Here is a 25,423-nt window from a genome sequence, read left to right on the forward strand (position 1 = left end):
AAACTTGGTCTCCTTCTTCCCCCTGTTCGGGCATCTGTAGAGGCGAGCTTTAAATCTCAGGCATCTCAATCATTGAGTCTTCCCCAGGAAGAATGAATATAGTGAATGGAACATGATTTGAAAGAAAAAAAATGAAAGAATTCATTTCTTAATAAAAACAACCAAAAAAAGAAAAAGAAAAAAAGAAAAAGGGGGAGGCGTGTGTGGCGCCACATACCACCTGTGCAAGTTGGGACTGACTGTTGTAGGTCCGGGCTGGTATTTCGGAGCCAACAGCGAACTCTTTGAGCGTTTGGTTACTTCTCTTGAAGGGTAAACATTTTTCGGATCCAGTTTTCATGGCGTCCTAAAATGTCCCCATGTGTGGCCGACCAGATGTGGAAACCGGGGAACCTGGGAAAAATCCCGTGGAAAGAACCTGCCCCCGAGAGAACGAGGGGGTGTGGACGTGGTTGATGACACAGACGGTTGCGTCCTGACGGGGAATTGTCTGTCTCCCGTTTTCCGATGGCTGTAATTCCTCCAAATTGCTCCTTGAATAATAGGAAAAAGGCAATTTGAATTTCAGTGACAGATTGGACATAACAGGTTGCAACTATTAGGTCTAATTTTACCAGACTGAGAAATAAAATTGCCGAAACATAAACATCGATCACTGATGCAGTAAATTAATTTGTACAGAAAAAGTAGTTTAACTGCAGTGCACATTAAACATAGAAAATTTTCAAAATTACTGCTCTCTGAATTAATTTGTACACTTGTTTACTTGTTAAAAGCACGCATAAATCCCTTTCTTCTAAGGCAGCCTGGGCTCGAGTTGCGGGGGAAGGAAGTGGGGAAAAGGGGCGGGGGGACACAGAGAGGTGGGGGTCACAGTAAGCCACCTGAGTGTTGAAAAGAGCACATTTGTCCTGTCTTTGAGTTTGTAGGTTGCTATTTAGACTTTTGTTTTGTAATCTGTTCGTGGGATCACGAAAGATGTGCTCATCCCCTCCTCTCGTCATTCCAGGATAAATGTGATTTTTTAAAAATAGCCCCCACTTCTGTTCGCCGAGGTCGGGGTGTGGGGTCATTAGGAGGGTTTTATGGGTTGGTCCCCAGTGCGTTTGCCCCCGGCTTGGAAGGACTAATGGACTCCTGAGGAATCTGAGCCCGGATTCCGTTGTATTTAACCCTTAAAGAAGCCGGCGGACACGCGCGCCCTGTTGCCTGCGATGCCGTGACGGGGAGTGATGCGAGTGGCCGTGTCTGTGTGCGTTGCTGTTGCTCCAGCCGCCACGGCCCAGGCTGGCCACGCAGTGCAGGCCGATACCATCGCCGGCCCACGGCTCTCAAGGACAGTGGTTCGATTCACACACGCTTCTGTAAGTGGCAGGTTCCCTGTGTCTTTACCGCCTGACAAGGGCATCGCTCTCAGGAGAGGGAGGCGGCACCGTTTGGACGCGGCTCGCGGCTCCTTTGTGCTGACACACTAAGATAATGGACATTAAGGGAACCTGGGTTATCGCTACCACGGAGGAGCCCAGGGGCCGCTGGGCGGGAGGGAGGAGGACGGGGACTTTGTGAAGGGACGTGACACGCAGGTGAGGCCTGGTCACCGCGCGCCTCGCTCTTGCACCCGGGAGTGGTTGGCGTGTCCTCTGTTGCTCACCTTAAAGAAATTGCATTTGATAGAAAATCCTGCAGGCGACTTGGCCCTGTGCTGGCCCACCTGTCAGGGCCGGTGAGGCCAGGAAACCGAGGAGGGGGTTTTGTGGGGCGCGCTCTTGGACCCCCTCACTGGGGGGACTCGCCAGAGTCTAGGGCAGCAGTTGTCAGCTGTGACTGCACTCCCGGGGCCCAGCCCATGGGTCAGGGGAAGGACCGGCGTTTTCTCTCTTTGTTTTCATGTATTTTTATTGATGTCAGAGAGGAAGGGAGAGGGAGAGAGAGAGAGAGAAACATCAATGACGAGAGAGAATCACTGACCGGCTGCCTCCTGCACGCCCCCTATGGGGGATCGAGCCCACAACCCGGGCTTGTGCCCTCGACCGGAATGGAACTGTGACTCTTCAGTCCACAGGCCGACGCTCTATCCACTGAGCCGCACCGGCCAGGGTGGACCCAGCAATTACCAAAGCTCCTGGGCAACTCCATGGGGCAGCAGCTTGTGGGCCGTGGTCACAGAGTGAGCGAGAGCAGCGCCCATCCTCACCGCTCGGTCCGGGCGGACTGTCCCACTCCGAGGGCATCTGTGCAGGCGGGTGTGGTGTGGGGGAAGGTGGGTGCAGGTGGGCCTCTGCGGGCGTCCCCTGTGCTTGCCGGCCTCTCAGGTTGGCACTCAGGTCGCCTGGGGACAAGCCCTTCCCTCTTGGCTGCTGCTCCCCCCCCCACCCCCCCGCCCCGTCTTCTGTCTTCTGGCTTCTGCTGTTCTCTGGTGGGTGATTGGAGCTTCCTCCCTGTGATGTGGAGGGTAACTGACCCGTGGGGGGGCCTGGGGGGGTCACACGCTGAATCGTTTAAGGTCCCGATGCAGTTCCCTCGCAGCCACCGTCCTGTGCCAGTCGGTGTCCTGTGTGCGTGGAAACTGGGGGCCCATTCGCCCACCAGTCAGCACTTGTGAAGGCCAGACGGTCAGGGCTTCTAAACTGGGGAGAGGGGAGCTGATGGTTTTGGGACTTGAAAGCTCATTGGTCTCCAGAGCCCAGGAAGACAGAGTGAGTGGCTGCTGCTAAGTGGGTCCCCTCCGCTGGAGAGATGTGGGCGATAAGATAAGCCTGGAGGCCAGGGATGGGGGAGGGGAGAGTGTGTGTTAACTGCTCCGACTGCAAACCACCCCCTGGCAGCCGGAGATAAGACACCTTGAGCCACTCAGAGGCCAGAAACAGGATGTAAACGCAGCCAATAAAACCATGTGAGATGGAGCCCTTCCCTCCCTCCAGGCCCGGCTCTGACAGCAGCAGTGTAATGTACGCGGCCATGGTCACCACCCCCTGGGTCAGAGCCCACAGCCATGGCCACCACCCCCGGGGTCAGAGCCCACAGCCATGGCCACCACCCCTGGGGTCAGAGCACACAGCCATGGCCACCACCATGGGAGGTGCAGAGCCCACAGCCATCTCCGTGGAAGGTCACGGTTCAATTCCTGATCAGGGCACAGGCCCGGGTCTCCGGCTGGATCCCCAGTTTGGGGTGTGCAGGAGGCAGCCGATCAGTGATTCTGTCTTATCATTGATGTTTCTCTCTCTCTTTTCCTCTCTGAAATCAGTAAAAATACATTAAAAATAAATAAATAAACCGTATCAGCACCTGGAGTTTGCAGTGGGATTCGGTGCGCTGTGCTGGTGCCCTGGGTGTGGGCTGACAGGGGCCAGATGTGTACCTGTTCCTGCGAAACAGACGCGGATGGGGCGTGGCTCCCGCCAGCTCTGTTCCCGCCTCGTCACCGCGGCCACAGTGCCGACCTCTTGTACGTTGCTTGGTGGTGTCACCGTTGTCTTGGCTGTAGGCACCGTGCGCAGGAGGGGGACAGGGAGGCATCCTGGGTGTCGGAGGCCTGACTTTGTCGCTGGTTCGGGGATATTTGGCCACACGCTTCACCTCGGTGTGTCTCACAAAAAATTATATAACTTGATAAAACGATAATTCTGTGTGATATGTATTAATCAGCAAACATTAGCCTCATAATGACTTCCCCTAATGAAGTTTTCATTAAGACACAATGGTGCCTTTACCCTGTTTAGGTGGCAGATGACGGTGACAGATGAGAAACAGCACAAGTGTTTCAAAAATTCCCTTCGCACACGTCATCCAGGTTCACGGTGAGAGTAAACCAGACCAAAAGGGAGAACTAGAAACCAAGGCAGATACGGCACCTGGGAAATCCACCACATGGACGGTAGCCTTGTTTCCTGGATTGCCGCTGTCGACATCTGGTAAATGAGAAAGACCCGGTGACCGGGCCTGCCGGCAAGGGTGGTCTGCCCGGGAGCGCCCTGGACGGGTTTTAAGGAAACGGTGCTGCCCTTTGCCGTTCATACAGACTCTTCCACACGCGACTCCTTAAAACCAGGACCCCTTACACCACTTGGTTATCTGGGATCCAACCTCGCTTTCCAGTGTCGGTTTACTCTGTGCGAGCGTGAGCATCGTCAGTGATTCTGCGGGAACTTAGACACTTGGGAGGAGCCGTGGGTGGGCGCCTGTGGCTCCTGCAGATGCGTGAGGCCTGGGGTGGCCCAGCACCCCCGTGTTTCCCGCCACCGTGGATGTACCTCCCCCAGGAGACGCACGGGCACCGGGAGGAGTGGGCGCGAGGGGCCCGGGGTGGCGGTGCCGGGGGTTGGCTCGGCGCTCACTAGCTGTGCGCCTGCGTGTTACGCTCCCGCCCGCAGCCTGTGGGAGGCACGTCTGCGCCTTGAAATGAACGAGGACTCTGGGTCCCCGACCTCAGGGCCCTGTGGGGTTCTGGACACACGGGCACAGGCATCGCGAGCACGGAGCGCCCCTGCGCGCCTTACCCCGCGGACAGCAACTCTGTCCGGACCAGCACGCGGTATTTATCACTTTGCTGCACCGTGACCCACAGGGGTGCTAATTGGTCATTAATTAAATTTTAGCCTTTCAACACTTTGTATCCTCCAGCGGCGTGGTCTGCGGTGAAGTCTGTGCGGGGCGGCCGTTATGAGCGGCCGGGAGTTCACGGCGGCGCCGCTGCGTGGAGGTGACGGGGGAGAGCGGCGAGGGCACCTGCCTCTTCGGGGTGGAGGATGGAGGGTCCAGGGACCGAGTCACCGGCCGTGGCCACAGCCTGTGCCGGGGCAGCGGGTAAACGGAGTGTCAGGTGGAAGCCGTCTGAGAGAGTTCTCTCTGACGTAGAGTCTCCGCGCCTGGCGTGGGAACTTGCGTGGGAACTCGGTGGGCCGGGACAGCTCTTCAGAAACCACCTTCCGGGGAATGAGCCTCCTGAGCTCCCTCGTTGGCCAGTGAAACCATGTCCTGTTCCATTTCCTGACGGGGAGAAGCCCTCCCCGCTCCGGCTCCCCGGGCAGAGGCCAGTTTGAAATGACCAATGAGGGACAGGGTGGCGCTGGGAAATTTGCTGCGTGTTTTTCAGAAAGTGTGGCTTTCCTGGAGTTCAGCAGAGACATGGCACACATTAGTGCGAAGGGTTTTGAAGCAAAAGAGAATTTGCCTCAAGGGATGTCTGAGCGAGTCAGAGCGAGGTGTGGGGTGGGTGGGGGGGGCGGGGCAGGCGGCCGCGGGGTTTGAATGCAGGCCACCCTGTCGCGGGGTTTGATTTCACTAATGAACCCATCAAAGCGTGCAGCGTGTGCGGCTGCGCAGGAATCGGCTGCTGGGCGTTGGTTTTCTAGGTGACTGTAAGGCGGTCGGCAACATTTGGGGGGCCTTTTCGTGCGTCTGTGTTTAAACAAAAATGCCCCTTAAGTCCTTTAAAATTACTAGAATCTCAATATGCATAAAGCAGCAACTAAACCGTAGTTAATTTTTTATCCCTCCGTGCTGGCGGCACACGTGTCAGTCGTAACCGGAGGGCGACTTAGACTTTCCTTGTCGTCGTAATAACTCGCTGCTTTTCCTGTCGCCGCCGACCAGGAAGTCCCTTCGTACTGTCATGTTTGATTCTCATTCACTGGGGGGCAGGCTGGGATCTTTCCGATGTTACAGACAAGGCAGCGGAAGCTTAAGAACCGGAATTTCTGGAGCTCACGCTGCTATCAGACCGAAACACCCAGGACGTGGCGTGGAATAAATGTGGGCTGGATGAACGAATGAGCAGAATGAGCCACGAGGAGCCACTTCACGGTCTTTGGGGTGTGGACGCATTTACAAGACAAGATACGGAGTCAGTGAGCATGTCTTGGGGCTCACAGCAGTGGAGACGGGAAGGAAGCAGCCGGGCATTCACCCCGACGGTGCCTCCTTGTGAAGGGAAGACGAGGAGGGCATTACTGAGGCCGGCCCCGCCCGGGGAGCAGACACCCAGGGGCTGTGCTCGTCCGTGATGGTGCCGTTCCGGGAGCCAGAGGACAGGGGAGCAAATGCCCCCCCGGGACTGGAAAGCACTCTCCTCCCGTTGGCTGCAGAAACACAGTGTCTCCGTTTCCTGGAGGGAGACCGGACTGGTCTTTATGAGCAGTTTCAGGGCAGCTTTTTCCTCTGATTGGGGGGGTGGAGTCCGGGGGAACCGGTTAAGAATGCACTGTTTTCTGTTTAGTTTGGCCGCCGAAGATGGAATTCATTGAGCTCCGTCTGTTCAAAGGAACTGCAGGCAGCAGCGAGCCAAGTGTCTGCGGCTCCTCTGCACACGGGCCGGTGTCTGGAGGGGAGGCGGCCCCGGCCGTGCCGCCCGGGCCGCGAAGGGGGGCAGTGCGCGTGATAACTTCTTCCGAAGCCGTGAAGGATCGTCGGGGAAAGGGAGGCTCTTTTCCACGAGGGAGTGTAGGGAGGGAAACACAAAACAAAGCCGACAGCCGTGAGCTGAGGTATCTGGAATTCGTCTTAAGACTTGGTAGGGAAATGTGCTCCCCGCTCCCGGCTCCCGCAGCTGCCGTCCTGTCCTGCATCGCCGACCACCCTTTCCTCATCACCCAACAGTGGCCGCATGGAGGTGCTCCTTCCAGAACCGCCTGGAATATCACACAGTCTAGACCAGGGCTGGGCAAACTTTTTGACTCGAGGGCCACAATGGGTTCTTAAACTGGACCGGAGGGCCGGGACAAAAGCATGGATGGAGTGTTTGTGTGAACTAATATAAATTCAAAGTAAACATCATTACATAAAAGGGTACGGTCTTTTTTTTTTTTAGTTTTATTCATTTCAAACGGGCTGAATCCGGCCCTCGGGCCGTAGTTTGCCCACGGCTGGTTTAAACGCATCGGTGAATTAGAACTAATTTTACAGCTTATATGTCCCTGGAACACCCAGTGAAGGGGGCTCCTTTTCAAGGATCCCCATAAGCTACAGGACAGAGGAGTGGATGGAGGGGGGGCTGTTAATTAAAGGAAGTGTTGGGCGGTGATTAAAAGTTGCCGCTTTTCTAAAAACTGTTGACATTTCTATTGAGAATGAGAGGAAGCGGTCGTGTCCCCTGCACAGAGGTGCCCTTAACAGTGGTTCTCAACCTTCTGGCCCTTTAAATACAGTTCCTCATGTTGTGACCCAACCATATAGTTATTTTCATGGCTACTTCATAACTGTCATGTTGCTACTGTGATGAATCGTCATGTAAACATCTGATCTGCAGGATGGTCTTAGGCGACCCCTGTGAAAGGGTCGTTCGACCACCAAAGGGGTCGCGACCCACAGGTTGAGAACCGCTGCCTTAGAATGAAGGCCTCGGCCCTTCCGCCTGCACAGCATCCATCGCGTTAAAACGCGCCGTGTGATTGGTGAGCTGAGTGTGTGACGTGCGGTGGTTCCTGGGATGGCCCTGAGGCCAAGCGACAAATACCCCTGTACCCGTGTCTGCGAAACCCTCTCTTCTAAACAGCGTTCCCTGTGAGGAGGCCCGACTTCCCCGCGCCCGGCCCCTGACCTGTCCCCCAGGATCCAGTGTCCCCTCCGGTGGCTCCGTGGCTGGAGAAGGAAGCAGGGCTGCGGACTCTGTAATTGGGCCTTCAGAGCTGTCCCTCCCACTTGCCGTCGGAAATAAGGGATCTTGTTCAGCCGGTGGAGGGAATAATCTGGAAATTTGGGTTGGTCTTATGCGTGTCCTACGCTGAAGTTCATTTAGGAGGTGTTTTTTTTTATCTTGATGAGAAACAGTGCAGTGGCCGTGTGGCTAGTCTTTCGAGGAGAGAAGGGGCGATTGGGAAACTGCTTACTTGGCCTCTGAGTGACAGCGAAACCCTTGCTCCGAGGTGACCGGCCTGCGAAGACCCGAGCCCACGTCCGACGCGTGACAGGTGGTGCTTGCAGCACTGCAGGGATGCGGGTGCCATTGGTTTCTAGATGTCACCAGCTGTTTCCATCTGATACTGTTGACGGCTGCACATACAGGTGTGGATGCTTAAGGCGAACTTCTCGCTTTCCAGTGGGCCGGTTCTTAACGTGTGAGGTTCGAGTGGTGCTTTTAAGGGAAGAAAGTGGTAAAGTATGTTCATGCAACCCACATGGAGGCCAGCATGTGGGAGGGTAAGTACACGCCACACACATGTTTACATAGGCAGCTTTCTCCCAGCAGCGCCCGGTGCCTAGAAACACCACTGAGCTCTCACACCCTCCGGGTGAGTAACAAGGTACCGCCTTCCTGTGCAGGGGAGGTACCGGGGCTTGGGGGGGGGGGGGGGGGGGCAGGCAGACGGAGGACTGGGCCAGGTCGAGCTCTGAGTCAGTTGTGACGGGGTGGGGGTGGAGGGGCAAGGGATAAAACTCAAGACTCGACTCTTCCTTCTTATTCTGTGTCCTTGCATCTCTCATCCGGAAAAACTGGGGCTAGCCCTGCGGGCCTGTGCCGCTCTGCTCCCTGGACAAGCCCCATGTAACCCCGTCCCGTGAGGGAAGCCTGGTGGGTGCACTGGCGCCCACAGGAGGGGAGGCCCGAGGGCAGTGAGCGAGTGCTCCCCTCGGGGTCTGAGCTCAGGTAGCGAAGGCAGGCGGCTGCTCCGGCCCAGCCTCAGAAGGACTGAAAGAAGCGAAGTTCCCATGACGTCTGGGATTCGGGTATCTTCTTTCCCAGGTACCGCGATGCCATCACCTGTGACATCCTCCGTAGGGTGTTGGGTGCCCGCACTGCTGGGGTCCCCGCTCTGCACGCCTGGCGGGCCCGGGCCCTGCCCGCACGACGCAGGCCTGGCACCAAGACGGGCCCAGTGGTGTGACTAAGCGCTGGCATCGCCCGGACCTTCCTGCCCATCTGCTCTTCCTCTTCCTCCGATTTTCTCTCCTTTGGCCACTGGGATAAGATGAGCACCGGCAATGGCCGGGACCCCCAGCATTTCTCCTCGACGCGGCTGGCGGGAGGCTGGCGTCATGTCCCTGGTCCCCATTTGCCGACGGAGCAGCCTTTTTGGGGGGTGCTTGTCTGTCCACGCCCAGGTGGGCTCAGGAGGGGCTGGTGGCGCCCTCACAGAGGGGCCCTGTGCTCCGTCCGGTGCCTCTGATTTTTCCGTGAAATGCTTTCCTCTAGCACAGCGGTTCTCAACCTTCCTAATGCCACGACCCTTTAATACAGTTCCTCATGTTGTGGGGACCCCCAACCATAAAATTATTTTCGTTGCTACTGCATAACTGTAATGTTGCTGCTGTGATGAATCGTCATGTAAATATCTGATATGCAGGATGTATTTTCATTGTTACAAATTGAACATAATGAAAGCATCGTGATTAATCACAAAAACAATATGTAATTATATATGTGTTTTCCGATGGTCTTAGGCAACCCCTGTGAAAGGGTCGTTTGACCGCCAAAGGGGTCTCGACCCACAGGTTGAGAACCGCTGCTCTAGCGTGACTTCCCTCTCCTGTGCCTGAGCACTTGCCCTACAAATTCGACCGACCGGGTGTCCCTGGGCCGCTGAGTCTCCAGCTGTCCCTGCGGCAGACCCAGAGGAGGAGCCTGCTCTTCGCCCCTCTAGGCGGGCGGACAAGGGGCCGGGCCCGGACAGGGCCCTCCTCCGGGACCTGCAGTCCCCGGGCCAGGAGAGGCCGGGCAGGCCGCCTAACAAAGCCGCCTTCAGGCTGGGCGGCTCGCCTCCCCTCTGGCAGGAGCTCAGAGCCGGGCCAGCGGAGAGAAGGCCCCTTTATGCGCGGCTGCTGACTCACGGCCGCTCAGGCTGCTGGAGAGAAGGCGGCGGCCGGGTGCTGGCCACTTTCATCTCCGCGTTCACACACGTGTTTCCATGTGCTCCGTGGACGTGGCCGGGCTCGGCCAGCACGTCGCGGCCGGAAAACATCTGTGCCGCCTGTGCACACACACTCGCATCTTGAAATAGGCGTCGGGGCCCGGAGCTGGTTTCCGGCGAAGGTTTTCAGGGTTTTTCATTCTTTTTCAGTTTGCATTCCGGCTGTCAGAGCCGTGGTTCTCTGGGAGTCGGCGAGTGCGGAGGGACTGATTCCGACAATTAAAATGCGACGCGGACACGCGAGCACTTCCCCTCGCCACGCAGGGGCCTCGCGTGACACAGAAAGACGGGCCCGTGGGCGGCACGTAGGAAGAGAGGGGGCCGTCACGGGGGCTCGGGAGCCGGAGCCGAAGACTCCCCGGAACTATGTCCATGTGAACAAAGACCCTGAAATGGTTGAAATCGATAGTTGCCTCTGCACGTCTGCGTGCTGACTGCTGAGGAGCTGCGGCCCTGGGCGGGCGGCCTTCGGTGACACGCAGGCCGCGGGAATGTTGGCACCGCCACCACCGGGACTGTCTTGGGAGGAGACCCGATACCCTTCTCAGGGCCGGCCCCTGCGGGAGTGTCAGGGAGTCCCTGTGCGTCTGGGGAGAATAGGTCCATTTATAGCACCAGAAAATGAGTTTTGTTTTTCGTACCATTTAGATTTTTCAAACAGAAACCAGCCTTTCACGACACCTTTATGTCTCTAAAAATAGCACCCCTGTTGGAACACTTCGCTTCTGCTCGGTCTACCCCGCCCCCAGCCTGAGCCTATGAATTCCGTCGGTGGAGTCTGTGTGTTTCGGTTACAAAGACACATCCTCTGTGAGGATCGCTCCCTTTTTCCCCCTTTAGACCAGCTCACGGGGACAGGAGGGAGGGAACAGAAGGTGTCCGGCTCCCGTAAATCCTGTCTCAGTAAACACTCGGTCCTGCTCCTCCGCTCACGGGACGTGTCGCTGAAATTTACACGCTGACGCGAACAGTTATGTAACGGGGCTCCTCAGGCCTGGCCCGCAGACAGGAGCCTGAGGTAAGCGTGTGTCGGGATCGCACGCGGCCTGGGAGGGGCTGTGGCTCTGCAGTTCTGTGCACATCTGTGTCATCACATGTCACGCCTGGGCACCACCTGCAGCTTCACAATGAGCCCACTCGCTAAGCTTCCAGGCTCTGGCGTCCCTTCCTGCCGTCTCGATGCAGGACGCGTTCTGACTCACTGTCCCGTCGGCGGTGAACATGAGATGTGCTTGAAAGTATCTTACATTAAAACAGCAAGATCCAAGCCTAAAAGACAAATGGGAAATGTTGTAGATTTTCACCTCGGATGCTAAGCAGATTCAATAAATAGTATTTTATTTTTTTTTAATTAAGGGACAAGTAAAAACTTGGGCTGGTTTTAGGGCTCCCAGCGTTAGGTGACTGGGTTTTTGAAGGGAAAGCTAACATCAACATCGATGTTTGTTGATTTTTAGAAGTTTTTAACGTCGTATTTCTGTCTGTTGGGGGACGCGTCGAGTTCACCCCACGAGTTCTTTATGATTTAGGCACACGTGTCAGTCCCCCGCCCACCGTGATGGCCCCGCCCCGGCGGGGCTCTGGGCACACAGTGGGGCTGCAGGTCTCGCGGCTGCGACCCGGCCGGAGCTGTGCTGGGCGGGCAGGGCTCCAGGGACCGAGTGGGCCTGTTTCCTCGGCGAGAGGGCTGCCATCTGGCCATGATCTCGGGGTGGTGTTGTCACGGCTTCTCGGGCAGGAAAGGAATGATCCCCGTCTGTTTCCTGTGGATAAGCGAGCGGCTGACAATCTCGTGAAACCTCCTTACCTTACAGAAAGCAGACGGCCTTTGTTTACCTCGGGCCGCCAGCCTCCACTTGTGTGCTGATGACACAGCCTGCCCTGCTTGTGCCCGGGCGCCGGGAGAGTTTGAAAACCTAGCTTCCTGGGCCCCTCCAGTGGGATGGGACTGGCGTGCCCGCCTCCTGCTCCGATGGGGCCTCACGTTCTCCTGCGGCCACTGGCCCACCAGCTCACTGCACGGCCTCGCGTGCTGATTCAGGGAAACCGAGCTCTGTCCGGGAACGAGACGCTTTTATAGTTTCCTCGGGTCTGGAATGGACGATTGTTTTGAAAAGCAAAACAGCGGTTTCACAGCCTGTGTGAGGAGGTCTTGCTTCCGCGTGGGTGTTAAGAAGGAAAGAGGAGGGAGGGTGCGCTGGTTAAGGACGGAGTAACACCCCCCCTCCCGCCCCCGTAGGAGGTGCGGCTACTTTCTGGGTAACTTGCTCAGTCCATCTGCCTCTCAGCCTTGTTTGTCTGCTCTTGGCTGCTCATAAATCCTTCAGCATTTACCGTAATCGTTTATCACTTTTCCTGTTTCCAGTTTTTCACAAGTCGCTTTGTCTCCGCTCACCTCAAAGCGCGGGTCCTGTTTGGCTAAGGAAGTCCCTGCTGCCGCGCGTCTGCGGGAGGAAGAGATGGTGGGCCACCTCTTGAACTTTCCAAACAAACAGCTCGGCTCCGGCCTCGGGAAGCTCATTTCTCCTTGATCCCGGCTGATCCCCGATACGGAGCGTGGGGCACCCTCCTCGCACGTCACGGCCCCGTTCTGGCCGGCGGTGCCGGCCTCGGTGATTGAAGGCGCCCCGGTTGTCTTTTATGACCCGAGCCGTAATTATTATTGTGTTTTCCATCTTCTTCCGTGTGCTTACTTTTTAATATTTTCCTGCGGAAAGCAATAAGGCCCGTCTCCATAAGAACCCCATAAAAGATTTTGGTCTTCAGAATTTCCTTTTGATATAAAAACAAGCAGAATGCAGAGGGACTTTTTTTATTAAATATTAGACATCCGGGCTGACGGCATTAATTTAAAGTCGCTCCCGTAATATCTCCTCTTCACCTGCTTCTTCAGATGCTCACCTAATATGCAAATCACTTTAGAATGAATACAGAAGAAACATTAAATATATTAAAACCTGCATTTTAATAAAATTGTCAATGCGTAATATATACCTTGCTTCTAAGGAAGGGTGATCAGAGGTAATGAAATGGTAATTTGGTCAGAGAACTATTTAATATCTTCTTATATTTTAGACCCAGGAAAGAGTGAGTGTGGAATAAAAGCTCTGGGCTCGGGACGGGATGGGTTCCGCTCAGGTATTCTCCCCGTTTCTTCTGAGAGGTTCTAGGTGGTTCTAGGTGGTCCACCTCTGTGGACATGTTGAAAGGGCACAAGAACCCCAGCCGGTGTGGCTCAGTGGATAGAGCGCCGGCCTGCAGACCAAAGGGTCCCGGGTTCGATTCCGGTCAAGGACACGGACCTCGGCTGCAGGCTCCTCCCCGGCCCGGGCCCTGGTCAGGGCACGTGCAGGAGGCAACCCATCGATGTGTCTCTCTCACATCGACGTTTCTCTCCGTCTCTCCCTCTCTCCTCCACTCTCTCTAAAATCAATGGGAAAACACCCTCAGGGGAGGATGGTGCAAAACCAAAGAGAGAGAGAGAGAGAGAGAGGGCAGCCCGTCCCGTCCCTGAGTGCCCACGTGTAACCCGGCCGCCCTGCTTGTCGTTGCAGATGGCGTGGACGTGGAAGATGACCCCACCTGCTCGTGGCCGGCCTCCTCGCCCTCCAGCAAGGACCAGACCTCCCCGAGCCACGGCGAAGGCTGCGACTTCGGAGAGGAGGAGGGGGGCCCCGGCCTGCCCTACCCCTGCCAGTTCTGCGACAAGTCCTTCAGCCGCCTCAGCTACCTGAAGCACCACGAGCAGAGCCACAGCGACAAGCTGCCCTTCAAGTGCACCTACTGCAGCCGTCTCTTCAAGCACAAGCGCAGCCGCGACCGCCACATCAAGCTGCACACGGGCGACAAGAAGTACCACTGCAGCGAGTGCGACGCCGCCTTCTCCCGCAGCGACCACCTCAAGATCCACCTGAAGACGCACACGTCCAACAAGCCGTACAAGTGCGCCATCTGCCGCCGCGGCTTCCTGTCCTCCAGCTCCCTGCACGGCCACATGCAGGTGCACGAGCGCGGCAAGGACGGCGTGCCGCCGGGCTCCCGGCTGGACGACTGGAAGCTGAAGGACACGCAGAAGTGCAGCCAGTGCGAGGAGGGCTTCGACTTCCCCGAGGACCTGCAGAAGCACATCGCCGAGTGCCACCCCGAGTGCTCGCCCAGCGAGGACCGCGCCGCCCTGCAGTGCGGCTACTGCCACGAGCTCTTCGTGGAGGAGGCCTCGCTGCTGGGCCACGTGGAGCAGGCGCACGGCGGCGAGAAGAAGAACGCGTGCAGCCTGTGCTCCGAGAGCTTCCTCACGGTGGAGGAGCTGTACAGCCACGTGGACAGCCACCAGCAGCCCGAGTCCTGCAACCACAGCAACAGCCCGTCCCTCGTCACCGTGGGCTACACCTCCGTGTCCAGCACCACGCCCGACTCCAACCTGTCGGTGGACAGCTCCACGATGGTGGAGGCCGCCCCGCCCCTGCCCAAGAGCCGCGGGCGGAAGCGGGCCGCCCCGCAGGCCGCCGACGTGGCCGGGGCCTCGGGCAAACAGGCCAAGGTGACCTACAGCTGCGTGTACTGCAGCAAGCAGCTCTTCTCCAGCCTGGCCGTCCTGCAGATCCACCTCAAGACGATGCACCTGGACAAGCCCGAGCAGGCCCACATCTGCCAGTACTGCCTGGAGGTGCTGCCCTCGCTCTACAACCTGAACGAGCACCTGAAGCAGGTGCACGACGCTCAGGACCCCGGCCTGATCGTGTCGGCCATGCCCGCCATCGTCTACCAGTGCAACTTCTGCTCCGAGGTCGTCAACGACCTCAACACGCTCCAGGAGCACATCCGCTGCTCGCACGGCTTCGCCAACCCCGTGGCGAAGGACAGCAACGCGTTCTTCTGCCCCCACTGCTACATGGGCTTCCTCACGGACTCTTCCCTCGAAGAGCACATCCGACAGGTCCACTGCGACCTCAGCGGCTCCCGGTTCGGGTCCCCGGTGCTCGGGACGCCCAAAGACCCCGTGGTGGAAGTCTATTCCTGTTCCTATTGTACAAACTCCCCCATCTTCAACAGCGTCCTCAAGCTGAACAAACACATCAAAGAGAACCACAAAAACATTCCCTTGGCCCTGAATTACATCCACAACGGGAAGAAGTCCCGGGCCCTGAGCCCCCTGTCCCCCGTGGCCCTGGAGCAGACCTCCCTGAAGATGATGCAGGCGGTGGGGGGCGCGCCCGCGCGGCCGGCCGGGGAGTACGTCTGCAACCAGTGCGGTGCTAAGTACACATCCCTGGACGGCTTCCAGACGCACCTGAAGACGCACCTGGACACGGTGCTGCCGAAGCTGACCTGCCCCCAGTGCAGCAAGGAGTTCCCCAACCAGGAGTCGCTGCTGAAGCACGTCACCATCCACTTCATGATCACCTCGACCTACTACATCTGCGAGAGCTGCGACAAGCAGTTCACGTCGGTGGACGACCTGCAGAAGCACCTGCTGGACATGCACACCTTCGTCTTCTTCCGCTGCACGCTGTGCCAGGAGGTCTTCGACTCCAAGGTGTCCATCCAGCTGCACCTGGCGGTGAAGCACAGCAACGAGAAGAAGGTGTACCGCTGCACCTCCTGCAACTGGGACTTCCGCAGCGAGGCCGACCTGCAGCTGCACGTGCGCCACAACCACCTGGAGAACCAGGGCAAGGCGCACAAGTGCATCTTCTGCGGCGAGGCCTTCGGCACCGAGGTGGAGCTGCAGTGCCACATCACCACGCACAGCAAGAAGTACAACTGCCGCTTCTGCAGCAAGGCCTTCCACGCCATCATCCTGCTGGAGAAGCACCTGCGCGAGAAGCACTGCGTCTTCGAGGCCAAGACGCCCAACGGCGGGGCCCACGGCGCGTCCGAGCAGGTGCAGAAGGAGGAGGTGGAGCTGCAGACGCTGCTGACCAACAGCCAGGAGTCCCACAACAGCCACGACGGCAGCGAGGAGGACGTGGACGCCTCGGAGCCCATGTACGGCTGCGACATCTGCGGGGCGGCCTACACCATGGAGACGCTGCTGCAGAACCACCAGCTGCGGGACCACAACATCCGGCCGGGCGAGAGCGCCATCGTCAAGAAGAAGGCGGAGCTCATCAAGGGCAGCCACAAGTGCAACGTGTGCTCGCGCACCTTCTTCTCGGAGAACGGGCTCCGCGAGCACATGCAGACGCACCTGGGCCCCGTCAAGCACTACATGTGCCCCATCTGCGGCGAGCGCTTCCCCTCGCTGCTCACGCTCACGGAGCACAAGGTCACGCACAGCAAGAGCCTCGACACGGGCAACTGCCGCATCTGCAAGCTGCCGCTGCAGAGCGAGGAGGAGTTCCTGGAGCACTGCCAGATGCACCCCGACCTGCGCAACTCGCTCACCGGCTTCCGCTGCGTGGTCTGCATGCAGACGGTCACCTCCACGCTCGAGCTCAAGATCCACGGCACCTTCCACATGCAGAAGACCGGCGGCGCGGCCGCGGTCCAGGCCGCCGGGCGCGGCCCGCACGTCCCCAAACTGTACAAGTGCGCCTCCTGCCTCAAGGAGTTCCGCTCCAAGCAGGACCTGGTGAAGCTGGACATCAACGGGCTGCCCTACGGGCTGTGCGCGGGCTGCGTGAACCTCAGCAAGAGCGGCAGCCCGGGCCTCACCGTCCCGCCCGGCGCCGCCAGGCCGGGCTTGGGCCAGAACGAAGGCCTGGGCGCCCTCGAGGGGAAAGGCAAGGCCGGGGGGCCGAAGACGCGCTGCTCCAGCTGCAACGTCAAGTTCGAGTCTGAGAGCGAGCTGCAGAGCCACGTGCAGGCCGTGCACCGCGAGCTGCTGCCCGACGGTGGCGCGCAGCTGAAGACGCCGCAGGTCTCGCCCATGCCCCGGATCAGCCCCTCCCAGGCGGACGAGGTAACCCCTAATCATGCTGTTTCTCTCCCCCAGGCCCGCCCCGCTGTGCCTGGGACTGTCCTGTGCAGGAGAGGCTGAGGTCGAAAGGCTGTGGCTTTCTGTGTGTTGTTTCCCCGCATGGCCATTCGCCAGCAGCTACTTGGTTCTGGAGATGCAGCCTTTTGGCTTGAGTGGTGCAGCTTAGGGCTGGCTCCTGTCTCCTGGGGGACTGTCTTCCCTGGGGATGAAGGGCATCGCTCTGCCAGCCCCCCACCCCCACCGGGACCTGGAGTCCCCGAGGCTCCCCCCTGTGTTCAGGTCCCGGCCGACTGAGTGTGTGATGGGGAGATAGATGATGGCCTGAGAGTGATGTGCTACGAGCCGGCCTGCTGCCCTGCAGCTGATGGAGACGATAGACAGACAGACAGACATAGATATGTGGGTAACACACCGGGGGTGGGGGCGGCGGGGTGGCTTTGCCATGTCACGCTGTCAACGCTCACTGTTTTCCTTGTCTTTTCCGCGTAAGAAGGAAAGTAGTTATTTCACATGGTCGGCGAACCACGGCTGGAGAGCCACATGCGGCTCTCTGGCCCCTTGAGTGTGGCTCTAACACAAAATACCAGGTGCGGGAGCGCACATACAGTGTGATTGAAACTTCGTGGCCCATGCACAGAAGTCGGTATTTTGTGGAAGAGCCACACTCAAGGGGCCGAAGAGCCGCATGTGGCTCGCGAGCCGCGGTTTGCTGAACTGCAGTTTGCCAGACCACTGCCGCAGGGAGACCGTCTTCCTTCAGTGGGAGGTCCCTGCCTTTGCCTGACCTGTCTCTGCACTCACACCTCCTGCAGGCCCGCACCCCCCTGCAGACAGCACCAGGCACCTGGAGGGGGCGCCAAGGAGGCCGGCCAGCCCCTCCCTGGGGCAGGTGGCACCTGGAGGGCAGGCGCCACCCAAACCTCCAAGCTGCTTTCCCTCCTCTCCAGAGAAAGTAAATCTGCAGCTTTTCCTCGTTTAAATAAACGAATCCCCGTCACCCCATGGGGAGCGCCCAGCAGGGAGAGCGTGGTGTCCATAGTGGTCCATGGCTCATGGTGCGTCAGGCAGTGTCTTTTGAAATAAATATTGGCATTTACAATCATAGGAGTTATTTTTTTTTCAAAATTTATTTCAAAAATTTTTAAACCTATGGACATGTTAAAGCAGGGGTGGGGAGCCTTGCTTCTGCCAAGGGCCATGGGGATGTGTGTGACATCATTCGCTGACCATGCGAAGTCATCAGCTTGACATTAGCCGGCTACAGGCGGTCAGACATCTAACTAACTCCCCATAAGGCCTTGGCAGGGCCAGACCAAAGGGCTCCTCAGGCCTCACGGGCCCGCGGGCCGACGTTCCCCACCCCCCAGTTAAGGAATAGCACAGGGAAACACACAGTGTGTGCCTCTGTGTACATCTGCGTCACAGATTTACCAGCTGTGAACATTTTGTCCAATTTCTCTCTCCCTTTATAATTTTTTTATTAATTTGAGCCACATGTAAGTAAATTGCAGATATCATGATACCGCCTCAGGATAAAGGTATTTTCCTATTTAACCGTAACATCATTAGTGAAGGCAATTAACGAAATCACTAAAGAAATTAAGTAAATCCATACTATCATCTATGAGAAGTTCGTATTCAAATTACCCCAATTACCCCCAAATGTTTTATTTTTGAAATGCTTTTGAACAAGAATTCTTAGAAAACATTTATGCAGAGGATGACTTTTCTCTTAGAAAATATTTCTATGCTGATCGTGTGGAGGAGTTTTTATACTCATGTTTAATTTAAATCGTGCATAACGTTGAATTAGTATGAGTGTGTGTGTGTGTGTGTGTGCATGAGAGAGAGATTGGGAATGTCAGGCATGTGTGCATTTAACATGAAGCGTAACGGAGATCTTGTTTCCAGTAAATTGTTTGTGAAAAGGCACCTGCCTGTTTTTTCTTTTCTGCTTATGGTTTACGTTTTCTGATGTTTCTAAATCGCTGTATATTTCAGTACCACGTGAGGTGGGATGTTTTAAAAATCAGGGCGGACACATGTACCGTCTTTAACACATTTAGTTCGGTGGGAGCGGAGAGCAGAACTTACCTTCCAGAGGTGGGCTGAGTCTCTAATTGTACCTCCATCTCCATGATGATGCCAGAGCTTACCTACCTCCTGCACTTGCATAGGACACGATGTGCAATCTGCTTAAAGTGGTTCTTAGTTCTAATTCTTACATGAGTGTTTTCACAGTACGAGCGGCTGAGGGCTTACCATCACGCCTTACGCGGGGGCGCCTCTTACACAGCCTGATGCATGAGAGCCGGTAGCAGTGCCTTCATCAGCCAACTGTTGGGGTTCAGCTGCCCCCGTTCCCTTCCCGCCCCAAACGTTCCCTCATGGCTCCACGTGTGCGTCGCTGTCACCGCTTTCCTCTACGACAGTGGTCGGCAAACCGTTGCTCTCGAGCCACATGCGGCTCTTTGGCCCCTTGAGTGTGGCTCTTCCACAAAATACCGACTTCTGCGCATGGGCCACGAAGTTTCATTCGCACTGTATGTGCGCGCCCGCACGTGGTATTTTGTGGAAGAGCCACACTCAAGGGGCCAAAGAGCCGCATGTGGCTCGTGAGCCGCGTTTGCCGACCACGGCGCTACGAGACTCTGTCAGAGCGTGTTTCGTGCGCTCCTCCTCCCTGTACTCTCTGCAGCTAGAAATGGGCCGTAGGACCTATTAGACTTGACACAGAACGTTCCCCAAACACGAGTGAAGTTTTACAGAAAGAAGCCTAAAGGAACGTGTCGGCGAGGAGAAGACACGGCCTCCTGTTAACTCAGCCCCTCGCTGCCAGCCGAGGCGGGCGCCTGTGACTTGGCGTGTGAGGAGCGAGTGAGGTCCCGGGGCAGGGTTCACCAAGAGACAGGCGTGCCCTGGGGACACGTTTCATCACAGAAAGACGGTGACATCTGTGCCTGGGACTGAGACGCCCCAGGTGGGAGCTGAAGGACGCGGCCCTGTCGGTGCTATTTCACCTCTCGCCGGGGATCCAGGCTTCAGAGGAGAGAGACCCCGGGAGACCAGGAAACCCGGTGCATAGACACCGTCAGACTCCGGCGGTTTGAGACACACAGTGTGGCCGCGGCCGGCTGTCCTCACTTGTCGGAGCGCCGTCCCGGGCGGGTGCCGTGGAGCTGGGCCTGGCGGCGGCTCCCACGGCCTTTCCCACACTAGGAGCCGAGGCGCGTGCCGGGCCCTGGGGGCGTTTCACACGCGTGTTCTTCCTGAGTGTTAGTTACGGGGTCACTTGCCTGTTTTCGCCCCATTTTGACTCAGATGTTGTTTCAAGTCTGAGGCTCTGTCATCCATGTGCGCACGTGCCGGTCGCCTGTTCTGTCCCACTTCCCTCCACGGCCATGGCCGCCTTCTTCCCCAGAGAAGCCGCACGTGCTCCTGCCAGCGTCGCCAGTGGTCGCCTGGCTCTGTCCCGGCCATCGCTGCAGCACGGGGCACGTGGCCAGCTCTTCCCCGCATGCCCTCTCTGAGGTCGGGGCACCCCCTCTCTGATGTCACGGTGCCCCTCTCTGACATCGGGCACCCCTCTCTGACATCACAGCGCCCCTCTCTGACGCCGGGGCACCCCCTCACTGACATGGGAGAACCCCCTCTCTGACATCACGGCTCCTGCCTGCTTTCCTCCCGCTTCTGCCTACAGAGGTTCCTCCGGCCTCTTCCGGAAATGCAAGGATTCTTGAGGCTCATCCTCAGCCCCTCCCCATCTCTGTCCCTCAGCAGCTTCCCTCCCGTCTGCACGGCTGTCCCTGACTCTGTCCTGACAGCTCCAAGCTCCTGCCTCGGCCTCGCCCTCGGTCCCGGTTCCAGGCACAGGCACAGCCAGGCGGTTCCATTTGCGGCTCAGATGTCGGGAGGGCAGTGGACACAGATCCAGCTTTTGATTCTCTCCTGAAGCCCTTTTCCCGACTCCCATCCTGTTAGTAAAGGAGCCACTTCTACCCGTTACTCAAGCGAAACACCTGGGAGCACTCCTGACCCCCCCTTCATCCCCCACATCTGATCCGTCTGTGAGAGCCATTGATCCGCCTCCGCAAGTCCCCCCTCGATCTCTCCATCTCAGAGCCTTCCCTGTGGCCTGGCTGCGCAGGGGCCTCTTCCTGGGTCCCCGCCTCCTTCCCTCTGCTTCCAGCCCCTTCCACGTGCTGCGGGGGCAGAAGCTTGGAAACGTGTGCACTGCATCCGTCACTTGAGGTTCTTCAGTAGCTTCCCCTTTCATTAAAAATTCCCACCTCCAGCCGTTGACGAGGCCACACGTGTGGCAGCAGCTGGCTGCCTTCACTTGTCCAGAGTGCCTGTCCTGTGCACTGTGCCCAGCCTCCTAGCTTGGCCTCCTGGCCTCCCAGCCCCCAGCTTCCCGGCCCCCCAGCCTCCTGGCCTCCCAGCCTCCCAACCTCCCAGCCCCCAACCCCCAGCCTCCCAGCCCTGGCATCCCAGCCTCCCCAGACCCCCAGCCTCCGAGCCTCCCCAGCCCCCCAGCCCCCAGCCTCCCAGCCCCCAGCCTCGGCCTCCTGAGCGGAGATGCTTCCTGCCTTCACACTGCTGCTCCCTCACCTGCTCTTCCGTGCCAGCCTCTCGGGACCTCTGCCTCTTTCTCGTCTGTCAGGTGGGCCTCCCTGAGCGTTTTGTCTACGTTCGTCTCTGCTTTAGGGGTTTTATTTTTAGTCCTCACCTGAGGATATGCTTTTATTTACTTTAGAGAGAGGAAGGGATAAAGAGAGAGAAACGTCAGTCGGTTGCCTCCCGTAGGCACCCGGACTGGGGATCGAACCTGCAACCTCCTGGTGTACAGGACGATGCTCCAACCAACTGAGCCCCCAGCCGGCCTCCTCATCAGGATTAAAAAAAATGGTCATTATTTACTTTCTTGTTTATTTCCTTCTCCTTTCTCACCTCTGAACACCCAGCGTCTGATCATGAGGACTCGGTAAATATCTGTTGGATCAATGAACGTGACAAAGATAGTGTATGAAGGTGCATCTATCTAGTAGCTAATGCATAGAGATGTGGATAACTTCACCAAAGGAGTTAGATGCTTTAACGTTAGGGTTGACCTGAAGATACTAAAATAAGCTGCGAGTCTGGACGTTCCCAACAATTAACCCACCATCGTCAATAGGACTCGCCTAAGCGTCTGAAAGTCAGTATTCGCTCTTCACGCAGAACAAGGACACGTCCATGGTGCCGATTCAGGACCCACTCAAGTTCCAGAGTTCTGCTTTGTTTTGTTTAATAAAAATTTTCGTATGAGGTTGAAGCAAACACTAAGGTTTTTATATTTCAAATTGCTGATCCTAAGCTTTGCTGAGTCCAAAGAGCAAAAGTAAATGAGTTAGGTTCCCTCTAAATAAACAGTATTTTAAAATTAAGTAGAAACTTTACGTGACCAAATAAGTTAGTAATCTTAAGATGCTCTTGCAATCGACGGAATTGCCTGGCCACGTTCAGTCTGCTCTCAGATTTATTGTTGTTGTGTTCGCTGCTCGCTTGGCATCGACGGCATCCTGGCACAGGGAGCTAATGGGCCTGGCGTGGATGTCAGGGTGTGGGACCCGGAGGCGGCTGCCTCCTATCCACTCTCCGTCCCTGTCTCCGTGCTGGCCTCGCGTGATCCTGGCCTCGTTACTCCATTTCCCTGCCGCTGCTACGCCTAGATTCTCTCATATCCCAGCTCTAGATTCTGTGTGTGTGTGGATGCTTTTAATCTGGTTATAGTGTCATTTTAGAGCCTGTAGAATCCAAAGGTAGGAATGTTTTTGTACACAAACACGCACCTTGAATTGCCCAAAGAGCCTGGACTCACCCGTGCAGCGGCAGGATTCTGCTCAGGCACTTTACATTTTAGCTCAGATGGTGCGGAGGTGACGGTGAACACATACACATCCAGATGATGCCGAATAATGAAAGAAAACGGGAAGCTACCTTCTGGAATACTTAAAACTGTATTGTTCCACTCACCGTGTGGTGTGGATGTGGGTTTCTTTTAGGTGTGTTTTGTCTTCCTAGAAAATCAGCCCCAATACGAGAACCTTGCTAAAGGCTTTTAAAAAGCTTAAATAGCTTGTTCCCTTATTTATACTTCCTTCGCCACCTTTCACATTTTCACCTTTTAAATGCACACATTTCTAAAGTTGCTGTTCTTACTGTCTTTCTCTTTCCCTCATTTCCTATCACCTAGTTATTAACCCATGCAGCTGACGAACATGTCAGATTCCAACTTTCAACTGCCCATTCCGTGGTACCGGTTGGGCATTCTGCTAGCCCTTTGAGCAAAACAGATTGTAATTTTTCCCTCCAATTTTTTGTCCTGTCCCAGCTTCCTCCTAGTCCTGCTTGTCTGAAACTTCCTTTCTACCTCCTGATCTTATCCTCCTCACCTTTTGGATCAGTCACTGTCCAGGCTACTGCTCTTCTATTCATAGCTGCCACCTCCCCTCTCCACACCGAGCCCTGACATCATAAACTAACTGGTTTCCTTCACTCTCTTCCTGCCCTAAAGCCAGTAAATACAATAGAAGATTCTTTATAAGCAGGTAGCACGCTCTGCAATTCACATCATAGAGGCTGAGTGGCGGGCGGAATAGAAATCCCCACCTCAAGGCAGAATAGACGCCGTGTAAAGCTTCATCCGACAACGCACTTAAGTTACAACTGCTGACTACATACGTGCATGTCATTCTCACGTTGAACAGTTTAGGTTCACACAAATCGCATTTTGAGACCATAGCACGAATACATTATAAATGGAAAAATATATCTTTAAATAAACAATAAATTTAAAAATTAAAACCACACATAGTACAAGGAGGGAATAAAAATAGATATTAAAAATACTTAGAACTAAAGGGTAACTGCATTTCAAAACCTGTGAGCTAGGGGTCAAGCAGTAATTAGAGGGGAAGTTACTGGAACATAAAAAGACATCTTAGAAATTTTTAAAAAGGCTTCATTTTGATGAGCTAAACATTCACTTGAAGACACGAGGGCCAGAGCAGCAAAACACACGCATGAAAAAATAAGGGAGGAAAGTGATAGAACTCAGAGCAAAGAGTCATGACATAGAAAACAGCGAGGAGGCCAACCAAGTAAAAAGTTAGTTGTAACAAAATTCGCAAGCTTCTGGCGAGATTCATCAAGTAACAAAAAGCCCACCAGAAATAAATACTAATACTCAAAGGAGGTTAAAAGACAGTGAGAGAAGCACGACGCATCCCAGAGTGACTGTGGCAAAAAAGAACGCAGAATGTCTCTATTTTTGTGAGAATGAAGAGCAAGTGGAGCTCACGGGTGGGAGTGTGACTTTGCCAACTGCTTTAAAAGCGGTTGGGCAGCCTGTGCTGTAGGCGAGCGCTAGCCTGTGGCCCACCCAGTGTTCTCCTAGGCCACACGCTCAGCACAGTGTACGAACAAGAATATTCATGGTGGCTTTGCATATCAGCTTCAAGCCTAGAGTCAGTGAAAACACTTGTAAAAGTAGAAAGAGCAACTACATTCATGTCATGGTACTAACTTACTCCGTGTAGGCAGTGGGATACCACGCAGAAATGAGGAATAAACAGCTGCTACATCACAAGCAGGATGGCTTGTATCCATAATGTAGAAGCAAAGAAACCAGGCACACACGATCCCTGACGCCATGCACAGAGAGGTCAAGTACAGGCAGACCTGATCTCCACAGTCAAAATCGCCCCCTCTGGGAGGGTTTGCTGAAAAAGAGCATTTTTCTGGGTCCCATGTCTCGGTCACACTGGGACATACACATGTGAAACTTTATCACACTTCAGATGATAGCAGATTACTATGTGTATGGTATTTCTCTATTAAGATTTTACAAAAAAGTACTGAAAAAGCACAAGATACAAAGGGTAAGAATATTATGAATAATTTTATACGAATAGCTGGATAGTTTTTATTGTATGGAAACAGTGTTAGGAGAGTCTGTTACCAAAGCTGACTCAAGAAGAAAAATCGGTGGAATGATTCCATAAACCTAAGAGAGTGTAATAAATGCTGAAAGCCACCCCACAATGAAAATACCAGAGCGTACGCATAATTCCAAAGCGGTGCCAGGAAATACAGAGAGTGAACACTCCAGTTCATTTAATGGGTCCAGTATAATCCCGATATCAAAACCAGACAAGGATAGTAAAAGAAACATTTAGTCAGTTTGACTCATGATTTTACATTTTAAAATTTTAAAGAAAATATTAACACATGTAAATTCACTATGTTAAGCCCTGGCTGGTTTGGCTCAGTGGATAGAGCGTCAGCCTGTGGACTGAAGGGTCCTGAGTTCTATTCTGGCCAGGGAACATGTCCGGGTTGCAGGCTCAATTCCCAGTCTGGGGCGTGCAGAAGGCAGCCGATCAATGATTCTCTCTTATCGTGGATGTTTCTATTTCTCTTTCCTTCTCCCTTCCTCTCTGAAATCGATAAAAACACATTTAAAAAAACTAAAAATATAAAAAACAAATTCACTATGTTAAAAAAAGATGTCAGCCCTAGGCGGTTTGGCTCAGTGGATAGAGCGTCGGCCTGCGGACTGAAGGGTCCCAGGTTCGATTCCGGTCAAGGGCGTGTACCTTGGTTGCAGGCACAT

General features: G+C 55.5%; 1 protein-coding gene across 4 annotated transcripts in view; it reads left to right on the forward strand.

Annotated features, from left to right (window-relative positions):
• Window positions 1-25,423, forward strand: part of ZNF521 (zinc finger protein 521) — a 280,749-nt gene that overhangs the window by 117,458 nt on the left and 137,868 nt on the right. For all 4 annotated transcript variants that reach the window (XM_070421263.1, XM_070421259.1, XM_070421261.1 and 1 more), the window contains one exon: window positions 13,400-16,749. In XM_070421263.1, coding sequence (XP_070277364.1) covers window positions 13,840-16,749 — 2,910 coding nt within the window. In that variant the 5' untranslated portion in view covers window positions 13,400-13,839. The remainder of the gene's footprint in view (window positions 1-13,399; window positions 16,750-25,423) is intronic.

Source organism: Myotis yumanensis, unplaced genomic scaffold (genome assembly GCF_028538775.1).
Source record: "Myotis yumanensis isolate MYYU_CA2020_CCGP unplaced genomic scaffold, mMyoYum1.0.hap1 SCAF_7, whole genome shotgun sequence".
NCBI classification, from domain to species: Eukaryota; Metazoa; Chordata; class Mammalia; order Chiroptera; family Vespertilionidae; genus Myotis; species Myotis yumanensis.